The sequence below is a fragment of the Zootoca vivipara genome, chromosome Z1 (genome assembly GCF_965207765.1).
Source record: "Zootoca vivipara chromosome Z1, rZooViv2.hap1.1, whole genome shotgun sequence".
In the NCBI taxonomy this organism is placed as follows: Eukaryota; Metazoa; Chordata; class Lepidosauria; order Squamata; family Lacertidae; genus Zootoca; species Zootoca vivipara.
Window position 1 is genome coordinate 54,636,816 of NC_142583.1, and position 14,723 is coordinate 54,651,538.

General features: G+C 41.5%; 1 protein-coding gene across 4 annotated transcripts in view; it reads left to right on the forward strand.

Moving 5' to 3' along the window:
* Window positions 1-14,723, forward strand: part of PPP3CA (protein phosphatase 3 catalytic subunit alpha) — a 191,127-nt gene that overhangs the window by 160,751 nt on the left and 15,653 nt on the right. For 2 of the 4 annotated variants that reach the window (XM_035112121.3, XM_035112125.3), the window contains exons 9-11: window positions 4,146-4,271; window positions 5,959-6,033; window positions 12,645-12,671. In XM_035112121.3, the coding sequence (XP_034968012.1) occupies window positions 4,146-4,271; window positions 5,959-6,033; window positions 12,645-12,671 (228 nt within the window). The remainder of the gene's footprint in view (window positions 1-4,145; window positions 4,272-5,958; window positions 6,034-12,644; window positions 12,672-14,723) is intronic. The other 2 variants (XM_035112124.3, XM_035112126.3) reach the window with 1 other exon arrangement.

Below are 14,723 nucleotides of genomic sequence, written 5' to 3' on the forward strand. Positions count from 1 at the left end.
AGTACTGCACCAGCTAACAGAATCCTGACAGGGTCCCAAGAGGACAGTGACCTGAGATTCTCCAGTCCCACAAGGATAAGTCTCACGATTTAGAAGCACTAAACTGTGTGTGCCAACAACTGCCATATAGACATATCCATAGTCAATTTTCAGGCCGTCAGTCAGTCAGTGCCGGGAGATCCCAGTTGCAGATGATTAGGGTTTCCAAGAGCAGGTGAACAGTGCTAGAATGATTATCAGTTTCTGCCTATAGCTAGAGTTTCACTCCCACTGCAGAATACAGAAAGCAATCAAGTCATGCAATTGCATTTGATAATAGTAAGAAGTAATTCTAGGAAGCGCTGGTATATTTTTCTCTGAAAGCGTAATGGGCAGCATAATTATCTTTTGTACAATATTTAAAAATTGGCAATCCTTAAACAATATACGGTAGATATGGCAGCACAAGGCTACTGAAAGAACACGCAGAACCAAACTCTCCCATTTAATCTGTGCTTTAGTTTCAGTTAAATATTTTGGAGTTTCTTTTAACATCGATCGGTTATAAAGCATGTTTTCCTTTTGCTTTTTTGAGTAATGGCTTCGGTATTTTCCCCCTGCCCTGCTCCCAGCCTTTAAAATAAAGAAAGCTTTTTTTGAAAAGCAGTTGGAATCGTTGTTTTAAAGTTACTTATATTTGAGAGCAATATCAGCAGCATAAATTATTGATGTGATGTAAGTTAAAGTAGCTTTTAGATTCTCTGGATGAATTATTCATTTTATCACGTTAAAAAAAAACCCTAAAAACATTTATGTTTTAGCCAACTGCTCTTTCGGTGGTGGTGGTGGTGGGGATTTTTTAGAACCTTTTTAGAACTGCTTTTTTAAAATGAATCATATTAGGTTTCATAAATTATAAGTATTAGTTTTAATGTTTCAGCCATATGAGGGAGCTTGACCAGTAGAAGGATTTTAGGGCCCCCTATAAATATTTCATAAAATAGCTGTGTTTTTCATTTTGGCATCAGTGATAGCAGTACAGTGGTACCTCGCAAGACGAATGCCCTGCAAGATGAATTTTTTGCAAGACGCCCTTATGGGTGACTTGGAAGACGAATTCGTTTTGCGAAAAATTCATCTTGTGAATCGCAGTTTCCCATCGGAACGCATTGAAATTTAATTAATGTGTTCCTATGGGCAAAAAAAGAAATTTCAATGCATTCCTATGGGAAACCGCGATTCGCAAGATGAATTTTTCACAAAACGAATTGACTCGCGGTACGAATTAAATTCATCTTGCGAGGCACCACTGTAATTCATTTTACTTACCCTTCCATACTAAGCCAAATCACCTGTTCACATGAGCAGCCAAGCTGTGTTTTGCCCGGTTGTTTTGCTGCTATACTACACTGAGCTAAGTCATGGTTTGGCTTAGCATGTTGTCGGAATCCGAGATCATGCCCAACCAAGCCTCAAGCTGAATGAACCTCGCTTGCGCCTCTTGTCTGTAGATATCTAAACTACACACCTCAGCTTTGGTTCAGCACAGCAGCGGAATGATAGGGGACTCGCAAAGCATCCACAACCTCAAGGCCTCTGGTTTGTGCTGAGAAATATCTTCGTTTTGAGTATTATATATGCTAAAAAAGAAAGGTGACCAGAAGTAAATAAGAGAGCACACATTGAAATTACTGGCTCGCATATACTTTGCATATAAGAGAACGGCAAAGCATTTTAATCTTTTTTAGAAATCAGAGCTATGTATCTGTCCTAAAATAACATAATGTTAAAGGGAAGGTCAAAAAAACCAGCATATGCTCCATTCTTTTTATATCTCCTTCACAAGCACAGCAGAGATCTTGGTGGTTCGCGCTGTGAGTAGGGGGATGTAAGTGCAAAGATGAGGTTGGAATCTAAGATTACAACAAAATCCTTAGCTGCACAGAACTTTAGAGCTGGTGAGAGATACATGATCAGATCATTTCCCTTGGCTCCCTTGGTGATATCTAGCAGGAGTGGAATTTGAGGGGTGGGGCAGGGGGACTACCTAGCTGTTCTGATCTTGGGGTCCCAATATTTAACCCTTCACAGTGGCACATTGGTTCTCAAACTTAATCCGTTCCGGAAGTCTGTTCCAAAACCAAAGCATTCCAAAACCAAGGCGTGCTTTCCCATAGAAAGCAATGCAAAATGGATTAATCCGTTCCAGACTTTTAAAAAGAACCCCTAAAACAGCAGTTTAACATGAATTTTACTAACGAGACCATTGATCCAAAAATGAAAGCAATAATCAATGTACTGTACAGTAAATTAAAAAAGACAGTATTCTAGGTGATAAAATAAATAAATTCTCACATGCACTGATGATAGTCATTGTTTGGATGGAGGGGCTTTTATCCATTTCCACAGTCACACAATCAATCAGTAGCTGAAGTGGGTTCCACACAGTCACAAAAACAAATTAACTGAAAAGGCCTCAAAAACAAAAATGCAAAATACCGTAAATAGCAAAAACAAAAGCACCAAACTTAATCCATTCTGGACGTCCGTTTGACTTATGAAATGTTCGAAAACCAAGGCGCAGCTTCTGGTTGGTGCAAGCACCCCAGAAACAATAGCCGATAGCCGCATCAGACGTTTGGCTTCCGAAAAACGTTGGAAAACCGGAACACTTACTTCCAGGTTTTCAGCATTTGGGAACCATGGCGTTTGAGAACCAAGGTACCACTGTACTTGTGTTAGGTTAAGAGAAAACAATAGAAATATTTAGAAAAGTAACTTTTTATATATAAGCACACACATGCACATTAATAGTAGTTCCATAACTAATGGGGGTGGGTTTGCCATATATTTGTCTTGCTTCTTGACCTGGGTACTCAACACAAGATGATGGCCCACAACTCACAATTTGACATAATGTCAAATTGTGTGTCTCCTATCATCTGTGAGGGCCTACCTTCTTCGTTAAAGGTTAGAATTCCACCTGACAGGTGCCCATGTGTTGCTTGCATGGGTAAATAGCAGCTTTGAAGGACGATTTACACTGGAGAAACAGTACGGGGAAAACATTGTACATCTCCTTCTGCAGCTCTTGGCACAACCCAGTTAAGTCTCCCCTGAGGCCACTTTTTTTAAAAAAAAAATGTTTGAGAATGTATAATGAGTCGCCCACCACCTCAGTTGTGAAATCTCTTTTCTGTTGAAATGATATTAGCTTGTACAAGTCAGAAATTCAATCTGGAAGCTGTTCATTAATTAATTAATTAAGTTAAATTGGTTAAGTGAAATTGGTTGGTGAACTGAGTTCATGCATGTCCACTGAACAACCCCCCAATTTTCAGCAAATGAGCTTCTGGTGAAGTAGCCTACGGAATTACAAAATGACATTCCTCCTTTATAAATAAGTAGCTGTGCAATGGCCCACAGCAAGGAAGCAAAACAGATTCTCGAGGATTTCATCCAGGCTGTATGTTTAAATGAACCAACCTAATTTGCTTCCCACACTAACATGCAGAACAGAATGTAGTTATCATTCAATTTTCACATTTCTCTTCCTTTTATTATATATTTGGATAAAGTGCATACAAAACAAGTGAAAAAGTACATTCAAAACAATGCACATTTTTGTTTAAGTTAATTTTTTAAAATTTAAAAAAACCATTCAGATTGATGTGGAAAACGTTAGGGCAGACATTTCAATGAACATATACAAAGTGGACAGTGACCAGAAGTAGATGTATTCATTCCTCCCTAAGATGTAGCTGCTAGAACAAAAGAACTAAGTGGTTTACAAGACAGTCTAAAATATTCATTTAAAATACCAATAAAAAACAATTATTAAATGCAAATTACATAACTTACAAACAGCCAGCAGCTTTAAAACACTTATACAGTGGTACCTTGTGTTACGGACAGGATCCGTTCCAGAGGCATGTCCGTAACATGAAAAGCCCGCAACTCGATCAGGGCTTTATATACTAATAGCAACACTTTGAATGTGGACCAGTCAATGGGCAGCCATTTGTTACAGATTTCTGAGCATGATATATGCTCTGTGTTTTATGCACTGGCAGGGTCTCACTCCTCACTTTCGTCACAACTTTACCATCCATGATGGAGGCCCCAGGCATATGATAGTAACAAATGACTTCTCCTTTCTTTTATAGCTGCAGTATTGAAATATGAGAACAACGTTATGAATATCAGACAGTTTAATTGTTCTCCACATCCCTACTGGCTTCCAAATTTCATGGATGTTTTTACATGGTCTTTGCCATTTGTTGGAGAGAAAGGTAAGTAACTTGCTTTCTTCACGAAAACAGTTTCTCTGTGGACTAGGATGAGGGGAATGACCTGTTCACTAAAAGGGACCTGTCACACCTTAATGCACAAGATATTCTGAGGCCAAAGAAATGTGCCATCAGGGAGACAATCTTCTTTATAGTGCACTGAGGACTGCAGTATGATCAGCAGAAGTTCTTTTTGTTCCCAACCTTTTCTTAACAGCAAAAGTGATTTTTATTTATTGTGGTGGTGTACACTTCCTTTGAAATTTGTTCAATTTTCTGAGCAGATGAGTTATCAGAGACTGGTGAAAATGTTTAGCACCATTATTTTTCTGGCCTCTTTACAGCAGGCCTTTATGTCAGTGTTTCTCAAAGTGAGGCTCTTGCTGTCTTCCATCACTTCTCCTATACAACTTCCCTCAATGCATGAGTCCAAGATGTAAGGAAGCTGGGGAGAATCTGTTTTTCCTTGAAGCTGCTATAGTGCAGTCATTCTTGCTTTTAATGTAAATAGAGGTGGAGCAGGTAATTATAGGAGGTGTCATACATAAATTAGACATGGTTTTACTTTTTAAAATAAGATATCAGATCTCAAACTCTCTCAAAAACTAAAAGAATGACTGACGGCTTTTGGTTTGGAACTCCTGCTTCCTAACCCTACAGCTTGAAGAGACCCACTCTCCAGATCTCACATATGCACAAATTAAAACAATTAGTGAATGCTTCAAGGATGTTCCAGTGGTGGTTCCACACCTTTGGAATTCATTTCCCAGCAAAACCTGCTGGACCATCTCACTTGGTAGCTTTTGGCACCAGTTTACTACTTTCCCCCACCTCTATTCATGGCTTGGGTTGCCATATTTCAAAAAGAGGAAATTCAGACACAAAAGGTGTTGAGCTATTTTTAATGAAATTCTCCAAAATCTACACTTCCGACATGGGCTGCCATACATCCAGATTTTCCCGGACATTTCAGCAATTTTCGCCTGGACCCTGTTTGCAGGCGCCGAATGCCAGCTATGTCTAAGAAATTCCGGACGCATGCCACAAACCCTAGTTTGTGTTTTCTTGCCTTCTGCTGTTTCAAGGGGTTGGGTGGGTCTCTCAGTGTGTTAGTCGGCTTTTATTTATACTGATTTTAAACTGACTTGGATGACTTTGAGCAGAACACCAGTGGCTTGTGGTTACTTTCTACTCTTTGAAGCACTCATTTAGACAGAAATGCCTTCTTTCCCTGTTTAAGCATTGCTGGGTACTTAGCTAAAATATCTTATTTTTTGTCACTAGCAGCACCCAATAATCTCACCCTTGTGCTTAGTGCATGAGAGAAAGTGAGAGGAATGAGTAACAAACCTTCAGTGTTCAGTGGGGACTGTAGAAAGCCTGACCCCAACTGTTGACGTTGAGGGAACAAACCAAACTTCTGAGGAAAAGACACTGGGTTTTACTTGTGCAGTGATCCTTCAGTTTTGGCAGTGGGCAGTACCAGTTATAACTTATTAACCACATGAGATCTTGGACCTCACTCTGTGTATTCACACAAATAGCATCAGAAGTCCGGTGCTATTGGCATATGCAAAGTGTTATTTTGTGCTGTGACTGTCATTAACTCCACTACACTGGCAACTTTCTTGTCGGATATACATCAGGTATATCCATGTCTCACACATCTTTCATGTGGTTTTCTTTGCAGTCACAGAGATGCTGGTCAACGTGCTGAATATTTGCTCAGATGATGAACTCGGAACAGAGGAAGATGGCTTTGATGGTAAGCGCCTTGTGTCTTCTGCTCAAGTGGTTTGTTCCAATTAACGTTTGTGCCTGAAAACCGTCTTTATTAATCTCAAGGCAAGTCATAGGGTGGGCTATGGGAGGAACTCTCTGGACTACAGTTAAGTTCTTCCAAGCTGCCCAAGACAGTGTTCCTGCTAGACAACGATATGTTTGCTTTTATGCATGGTTTGTTGGAAAAGAATGAAAAATACATCCTTCTCTTTTTTTTGCTCCTCTCCAAATCAAAAAGGCACACAATTCCAAAAAATATCTTCTCTATGCCCAGAAGTCTGTACAGAATGGGCCCAGTCATTTATATGAACAGAATGTGAAAGTTGGTTTTCCCTTTGCCTGATAATAGAAGGATATTTGTCTTATTAGTTATTACAAAGTTTTTACGTTAGAGGCCAGCTATAGGGTGGCAGTTGAACTTGAAGTTAAGGTCCTCCCTGCTTCAGAAACAACAAGTCCCTGATGAGACCATTGTTCTTCCATGTCTAAAACAAATATATCATTATGAATCTACTCCACACACCCCAGCAAAATAAAATTTTAGACAATCCAAAAATCTTGGCTTGGTTCCTTAGCCAACCATTATCTGTGATCACTGTGAATGCCCTCTGTGATAAATGTGAGTGTCTCCTAAAGAAGATTATCAGAACTTGCTCCTCCCTGAGTCCTCTGTCATGTACAGAGAGTCTGGGGAATCGGGGTGGTTTTTCACATTTGTGCTACAATATGAAGAAGGTAAGAAATTAGCAGGAGCAGCTAACAAACAGTGTGAAGAGCTCCAGCTGTTTCTTGCCTTATCTTAAGGTTGCTGAGAACTCTGGGAAGGGGATCCACATGGTGCTGGACATCTCCTGGCAAGCTGCTGTGGAAAAACTTGTGTTTAGAGATTTAACTCTTCCCCCCGTAAACTGAGAGTTTGATTATGGTTTTTTCCAAGGAAGACAAGATAGACACCATGGAATGTTTGTATTTAACATGCATAAGCTGCTAGATTTCGTTTCAGCATGGCATTCCCAACCTTGAGAGTAACAACCTTCAGCATATTGCACTAACTGGAGCTTCGGGATTGTTTTATGGCCTAGTACTTTATAAGTCTTTCAAGATGACTCAGTAGTTATGGAAGACTGTATTGTTCTAATGACTGATTCCCCTCTCCCACCAAAATCCATTGTTTGGACAGATAGATCAGTTCAGCTGTTTGAGAGAATGGTGGCTTTGCCAACATAAAGAGCCCAGTTTGGGGTCTTCTGTGTCTTCAATCACTATTTCTCTTATTAATGAAATATTCAAATGTGATCAAAGTAAATAAACTCAGGGCAGTACATAGTGTTTCTGCCTGCATATTATTTTTATTTCTGAGGCAAAAGGGAACCTACAACACACTGAGATAAAATAAAATACAGAGAGGGAGTATAGATAAGAATGGGTGGCCATTGGGTTCTTGTACATTTTGGAATGCTAATTGTTAATTTATAGTATTGATATAGAATCTCAGTCCTATTCCCACTGTCTGTTTACTGTAGTTGGCAAAAACATATAACTAAAGCAGGGATAGAGAAATGGTGGTCCTCCCAGATGTTTTTGAACTCGAACTCCCATCAGCCCCAGTCAGCATGGCCAATGGCCAGGGGTGGTGGGCATTGTAGTTCAATGACATCTGAAGGGTCATGGGTACCCAATCACTGATGTCATTCTTCATCCTAAAGAGGTCCAACAAACATAAAACCTGTCTTTGAAACGGATTTCAAAGTGTGAGATGAAAACCTTCAAGGTAGCCTTTATCTTATGCATAAGGTAAAGGTAAAGGGACCCCTGACCATTAGGTCCAGTCGTGACCGACTCTGGGGTTGCGCGCTCATCTCGCATGATTGGCCGAGGGAGCCGGTGTATAGCTTCCAGGTCATGTGGCCAGCATGACAAAGCCGCTTATGGCAAACCAGAGCAGCACATGGAAACACCGTTTACCTTCCCGCTGTAGCGGTTCCTATTTATCTACTTGCATTTTGACGTGCTTTCGAACTGCTAGGTTGGCAGGAGCTGGGACCAAGCAACGGGAGCTCACCCCGTCACAGGGATTCGAACCGCTGACCTTCTGATCAGCAAGCCCTAGGCTCAGTGGTTTAACCACAGCGCCACCTGGGTCCCATTATCTTATGCATACCACGTGTATATATTACGATGGGGGATAATGCATTTTATTTCAAAAGTGCCTTGGTATCAGCTAGTAATTTTACATCATTGTGCAGGCAGAGTATTGCTATCTATTATTTCCATGGCCTTATAGCGTGCCAAATGCTTTATAAACCATATCATGTTAAATTCTACCTTATTGTGAATAAGTTAATACCCGTACTTTAATGGAATAATTTTCATATAATGTCTTCTGCTTTCCCTAATTGCTGTACTTAGACTATATTTTCATCTCAGATTCATGAGACAGATTTTGTTCCTGCCTTGAAGACTTGTTAAAAGTTTTCTAACACTTTTTTGTTGGGCCTCCAGTTCTTATTTTTAGCAGTGGCTTAAGCTGAAGTCATAATACATATGCTGTAGAGAGTAGCTTATTTCTCTTTAGTGACCATGCTGAAAAACTACTGTCGCAGAATCTAAGTGGATTCAATTTGAAGTATACATATTAGGAACCTAGCCTTCAATCCTAAATTCCACTTACCTCGGGGTAAGCCCCATTGAATTTAGCAGAATTTATTCATGAGTAGACAGGGTTAGGATTGCTCTGTTGGTCCCTGTGAACTAAGATTCTCCTTTAAAACAAACTGGTCAGTTTCTAAACATGCCAACTTCAAACCATAGTTTACGAGGATGACTTGCTTAACAATTTGATTGGTTGAATACCCCCTTGTTTGTTTTAAACCGCAGTCCCTGGTTCATATGTAATACTAAACTGAGATACTTTAAAAGTTGGAACTGAAGTTGGCTGTGTATAAGGAGGAGGAGGGAGTGTGTGATCCCAATACTGTGGTGAGATTTTGCACAAGAAATAATGTTGGAAGGATGGTCATGTTTATAGGCAAATGTTCCATCAAAATTCTCAGCAACTGGTGTTCAGAGACATGCTTTCTCTGTCAGTGGAAGCAGAGCGTAACCATCGTGGCTAGCAGCCACTCCTATTGTCCATGAGTCTGTCAGATCAGTTCTAAATCGTGCAGGTCTCACACAACCACAACAGGCTCCCTGCTCTTTCCTCATGGCATGAGCCTTTGGACACCCAAATAGGGTGAGGCAAGCAGCACATTCAAGAGCTCAGGTGCCTCCAAAATGGGACACTGGAAACTTCTGCAAAACTTAATGTTTGTCACATTAAGCTGGCCTAACTTTAACCAGAGGACTGGGTACAAGGCTTGCTAGTTACACCATCTGCCTGTGCAGAGGCAAGGATTGAGTATACAGTAATTGGGAATGAGGGAACATTCCTTCTAACAATGTTTGCTTGCATACACATGTAACACTAAACCATTCCTGCTTTCCCCCTTCCTTCTGTGAGGCTAGGAGGACTTCTCAAGTTTAGTTTCATTCTCAAAATGCCAGATTTTATAACCAAAACTGTAAGCTCATACCAAAATAAAAACTTAGTTGGTCTTTAAGGTGCTACTGAAGGAATTTTTTTACATTTCTCAAACAATCCAAATTGGTTATTTCATCAACAGTCTTGTTTGGCTCCTAGTCATGCCTGTTGATAAGAATCTGCATTGTCCCCATTCCAATATCTGCTAAATAGCATATTTGCCACAACCAAGCTAATTACTAAAAACAGAGCCCACCTTATACACTGTTTTGATAATATTCCTCATTCTTTGCTCCCTGACTGCTGATTCGGCTCAGTGACATTTTTTCTTCTTCGTTGCCTTCCTTATCCCCAACCCTCATTGCTTTTTAACCTGATTGCCTAGGGCATCCCACATGATAACCATCTTTGATCACATCACACCAGATGCAAGCTGTACTGTTGTCAACAAAATCACATGTGTTGCCACAGCCAGGTTAAATAGCAGCAAGGGCAAATGGTCTGAGAAGAGATGAAAATGATATAGAGAAGCAATGGCAGTAAATGGTGGAAAAGGACAACAAGCAGCTGCAGAAAGAAGCACTTTTCATTTTAAAAAATGATAATAATGTGAAACTAGGTTTTGGAGTGGATCTAAGATCACAACCCATCAAAGTACTGAAGCAGAGACTGCATTAGATAGATAGATAGATAGATAGATAGATAGATAGATAAGATTAGATAGAATTTTCTTGATGGAACTCTCATAAACAAATAGCTTGCTGTAGCTACCATTTATTTTAGAAGAATCTCTTCTGATTCTAATTAATATGTGTAGATGAGGGACTGGTGTCTAGCAGCAGTAAAAATAGGCTTTCTGAGACAGTATGCCCTGTGATTATTTGTTCTGACTTGTTGATTTGCCTGCTTTAAGGGAAAGGAAAAAACTTAAATTCTTATATAAATGCAATGTATCTAAATTTATTTTGGTTTAATCTTGTATTTGTCATCAAATATTCTTAAGGAGGGAAAACAAAGCAATATGCTGATTGGGTTTTTTAAAATAAAAAACAACTTTGCCTATTGCCTAGCAACCTGAACTAGTTTATACAACTAGCTCACACTTTATGTGCTATTTTCCTAATTAATGGCATTCCTGGCTTACTGAATTTGACTTAGATGACTAAAAACCTTAGGAGGTACTAATCAAAACTATGCACTTATGAAAGATGGCTTGACAGCGGACGACTTGATTTGTCCTTTGCACTGTCATCAACAGGACAAACACTTCTTAATTTACCCTGGTCTAATTTTTTTCTTGCTTAGTATAATTTCAGTGAAATATAACTGTTACACTTGGCACGTATCTAGTGGACAGGACCTGCTAGGGCTTTAGAGCAGGTGCATAGCACATTGGTTAGGAATAGAGCAGTGAGTTTCCCTCTTGAGGAGTTTGTTGATTGCATTGTGAGCGAAATATGTTATGGTTATCAAAAATCCCCCTGTGGGTTGTTGCATGTGTGATAATTAGAGTCTAAAGTGCTATTTTGCTTGGGGAAGGCCATCCCACATCTCAACAAGGCGGCTAACAGATTGAGATTGAATCCTGACAAGACAGAAGTACTGTTTGTGGGGGACAGGAGGCGGGCGGGTGTGGAGGACTCCCTGGTCCTGAATGGGGTAACTGTGCCCCTGAAAGACCAGGTGCGCAGCCTGGGAGTCATTTTAGACTCACAGCTGTCCATGGAGGCACAGGTCAACTCCGTGTCCAGGGCAGCTGTTTATCAGCTCCATCTGGTACGCAGGCTGAGTCCCTACCTGCCCACTGACTGTCTCTCCAGAGTGGTGCATGCTCTAGTTATCTCTCGCTTGGACTACTGCAATGCGCTCTACGTGGGGCTACCTTTGAAGGTGACCCGGAAACTACAACTAATCCAGAATGCGGCAGCTAGACTGGTGACTGGGAGCGGCCGCCGAGATCACATAACACCGGTCCTAAAAGACCTACATTGGCTCCCAGTACGTTTCCGAGCACAATTCAAAGTGTTGGTGTTGACCTTTAAAGCCCTAAACGGCCTCGGTCCGGTATACCTGAAGGAGCATCTCCACCCCCATTGTTCTGCCCGGACACTGAGGTCCAGCTCCGAGGGCCTTCTGGCGGTTCCCTCATTACGAGAAGCCAAGTTACAGGGAACCAGGCAGAGGGCCTTCTCGGTAGTGGCACCCACCCTGTGGAATGCCCTCCCACTAGAGGTCAAAGAGAACAATTACCAGACCTTTAGAAGGCATCTCAAGGCAGCCCTGTTTAGGGAAGCTTTTAATGTTTGATGGATTTCTGTATTTTAGAATTTCTGTTTTTTTGGAAGCCGCCCAGAGTGGCTGGGGGAACCCGGCCAGATGGGCGGGGTATAAATAATAATTATTATTATTATTATTATTATTATAACAAGACATTCATTATATCTTGGGCCCATGCAGTCAATCCCCCTCTGCTAGTCCATGCACGTGCTCTACCCCTGCATTTTATTTTTACAGCCACCCTGTGAGGTAGGTTAGGCTGAGAGATAGCGACATGCCCAAGGACATCCAGTGAGCTCTGTGGCTCAGTGGAGTTTTCAATGAACCTCCCCAGTGCTGGTCCCCCACTTTGACCACTGCTCCATGCTGGTCGTCATTTACATGGCAGAAATGCTATGATGAGTACAAATCCATACGTATACATGCCCCTCTCCTCCTCCCCTGGTTAACAAGTAAAGGTTGATCCCCTTTAAAAAGAAGTTGCATGCCCCAAGCACCATGGCCAATAATCGCCTTGTGGTTGTCTTGCTGCATTTTACTTTACTGCACAAGTTACTAACAAGGCTTTGAGCTGCAGAGTGCTTTTCTTCTCAACATTGTTTTTTCCATTCCTTCTTGATGTTCCCTGCCTAATTTTGTTTCTTTTCTATTTTTCAGAATTACTTAAGCATTGCTTTCCCATTGATGTTGTCGTGTTTTATACTTTCCTCCTCTGCCTCCCCCCCCTTTTTTTAAAAAAAAATCTGCAATCTTCACTGATCTGTTTCTTTTCCCCCCCTTTGGAATATCATAAGAAGATCCTATTTATGCGCAGAAGAAAGGTATTATTAAATGGGCAAGAAAGGCTTAAATTTAATTTGCTTTTGTGTGACTTTTCCCAAGTGCTAACTTTCAGGAATTTCCTTGTTCATATCGCCCACTGTGATCCCTCCCATTTAGCACCGATGCTTGATTCTGCCACAGTCTCGGCTCTGGACTGAACACTAGTGCCCACTTACCTTAAATGCTTGAAAGTGAGCACATGCCCTACTTAGAGTCAGGAAAATCACTGCATTTACAGTATATTCCTGCGTATAAGACTACTTTTTAACCCAAGACAATCTTCCCAAAAGTCGGGGGTCGTCTTATACGCCGGGTCGTATTTCTTATACGGAGAGTATATCCCAAACTCTATATTTTGACTGGAAAAGTTGGGGGTCGTCTTATACGCCCAGTCGTCTTATACGCCGGAATATACGGTACTTTGGTAAGGATTAAGCTACATGACAGATCTATGTCTTTGAAGACATGTTTGCGCCATTCACATTTAAATCAGGATAGGCAATTGAAAGGGCCATATGGCATGGAGATCTCTAGCCCTTGCCCACCAACTGCTATAATTTGAGCAGACCCTCCTCCCTGCATGGAGGGACATATTAGGAGTGGAGGGGTGGGGGTGGAATCAGCACCTCCTGCCTGAGCAGAGCTTTAAATTGCACTGTACATTTCATTCATGAATGGGACGAAGCTGAAGTTTGAGCCTTTGACTTGCTGTCATCCCATGTAGTTTGGCCTTTAGGAAAATAGGATCCGGCATTTTACGCTGGGCATTAACATTATCTCGCCTCGATAATATTCACTACAAGGGCTTAGTTAAGACCAGGTGGCTTGAAATGCAGCATTGGAAAGATCTAGCATGTGAATGAACTAGGATGCTTTTAAATCAATTGCCAGGGATCAACAGCAAAAATGAAAATATTGTACCTTGATTGGCATGAGTTTCTGGAATCATTGGTTAAATGTGGAAGACCTTTAAGTCCAAATGCAGCACTGTTCTCATGCTTCAATGAGTTTCTAGTTTTAAAGCCAATTAATACATTTTAAAAAACAGCAACCCTGCACCATTTATATAAGGTCAGCATGTGGCATTATATGCTCCAAATATAATGCTGATCTTAATGTTTTTCCTACCAGCAGGTGTAACTTTACAGCCAGAAATATTAAGCTGCAGAAGACGCACAGTTACCCAGTCACTTGCCTCTTAAAGAGTTAGCTTTGCAGTCGAACCAAATTAATTTCCTGTGTGTGACCAACAGGCCTCTAAGATGCTGCGTTGCATGACTTAATAAGACAACACATGTTTTTGCATAATGTTACCCTGGGTAGTAGGGACCCAGGTGGCACTGTGGGTTAAAGCACAGAGTCTAGGGCTTGCTGATCAGAAGGTCGGCGGTTCGAATCCCTGCAACGGGGTGAGCGCCCGTTGCTCGGTCCCAGCTCCTGCCAACCTAGCAGTTTGAAAGCACATCAAAGTGCAAGTAGATAAATAGGGACCGCTTCGGCGGGAAGGTAAACGGCGTTTCCGTGCGCTGCTCTGGTTCGCCAGAAGCAGCTTTGTCATGCTGGCCACATGACCCGGAAGCTGTCTGCGGACAAACGCCGGCTCCCTCGGCCTATAGAGCGAGATGAGCGCCGCAACCCCAGAGTCGGACACGACTGGACCTGATGGTCAGGGGCCCCTTTACCTTTACCTTTACCCTGGGTAGTACGTTACACATGCCTGTATCTGACACAGCTGTGCCATCTTAGAGACTATTAGGCTGCTGCACTAGTATTTGAACCAGGGTTGGATCCCAATGCGACATGAGTTTTGGCATTGGGACCTAAAGTACTCAGCCCAGCTTTGCCCAACATAGAAGCATATATAGCAGTGATGGCCAAACTCGGCCCTCCAGCTGTTTTGGGACTACAATTCCCATCAGACCTGACCACTGGTCCTGTTAGCCAGGGGTGATGGGAGTTGTAGTCCCAAAACAGCTGGAGGGTCAAGTTTGGCCATCACTGATATATAGGATCATAAATATTATTATCCATCATTTCAGCTGCCAGTCTGC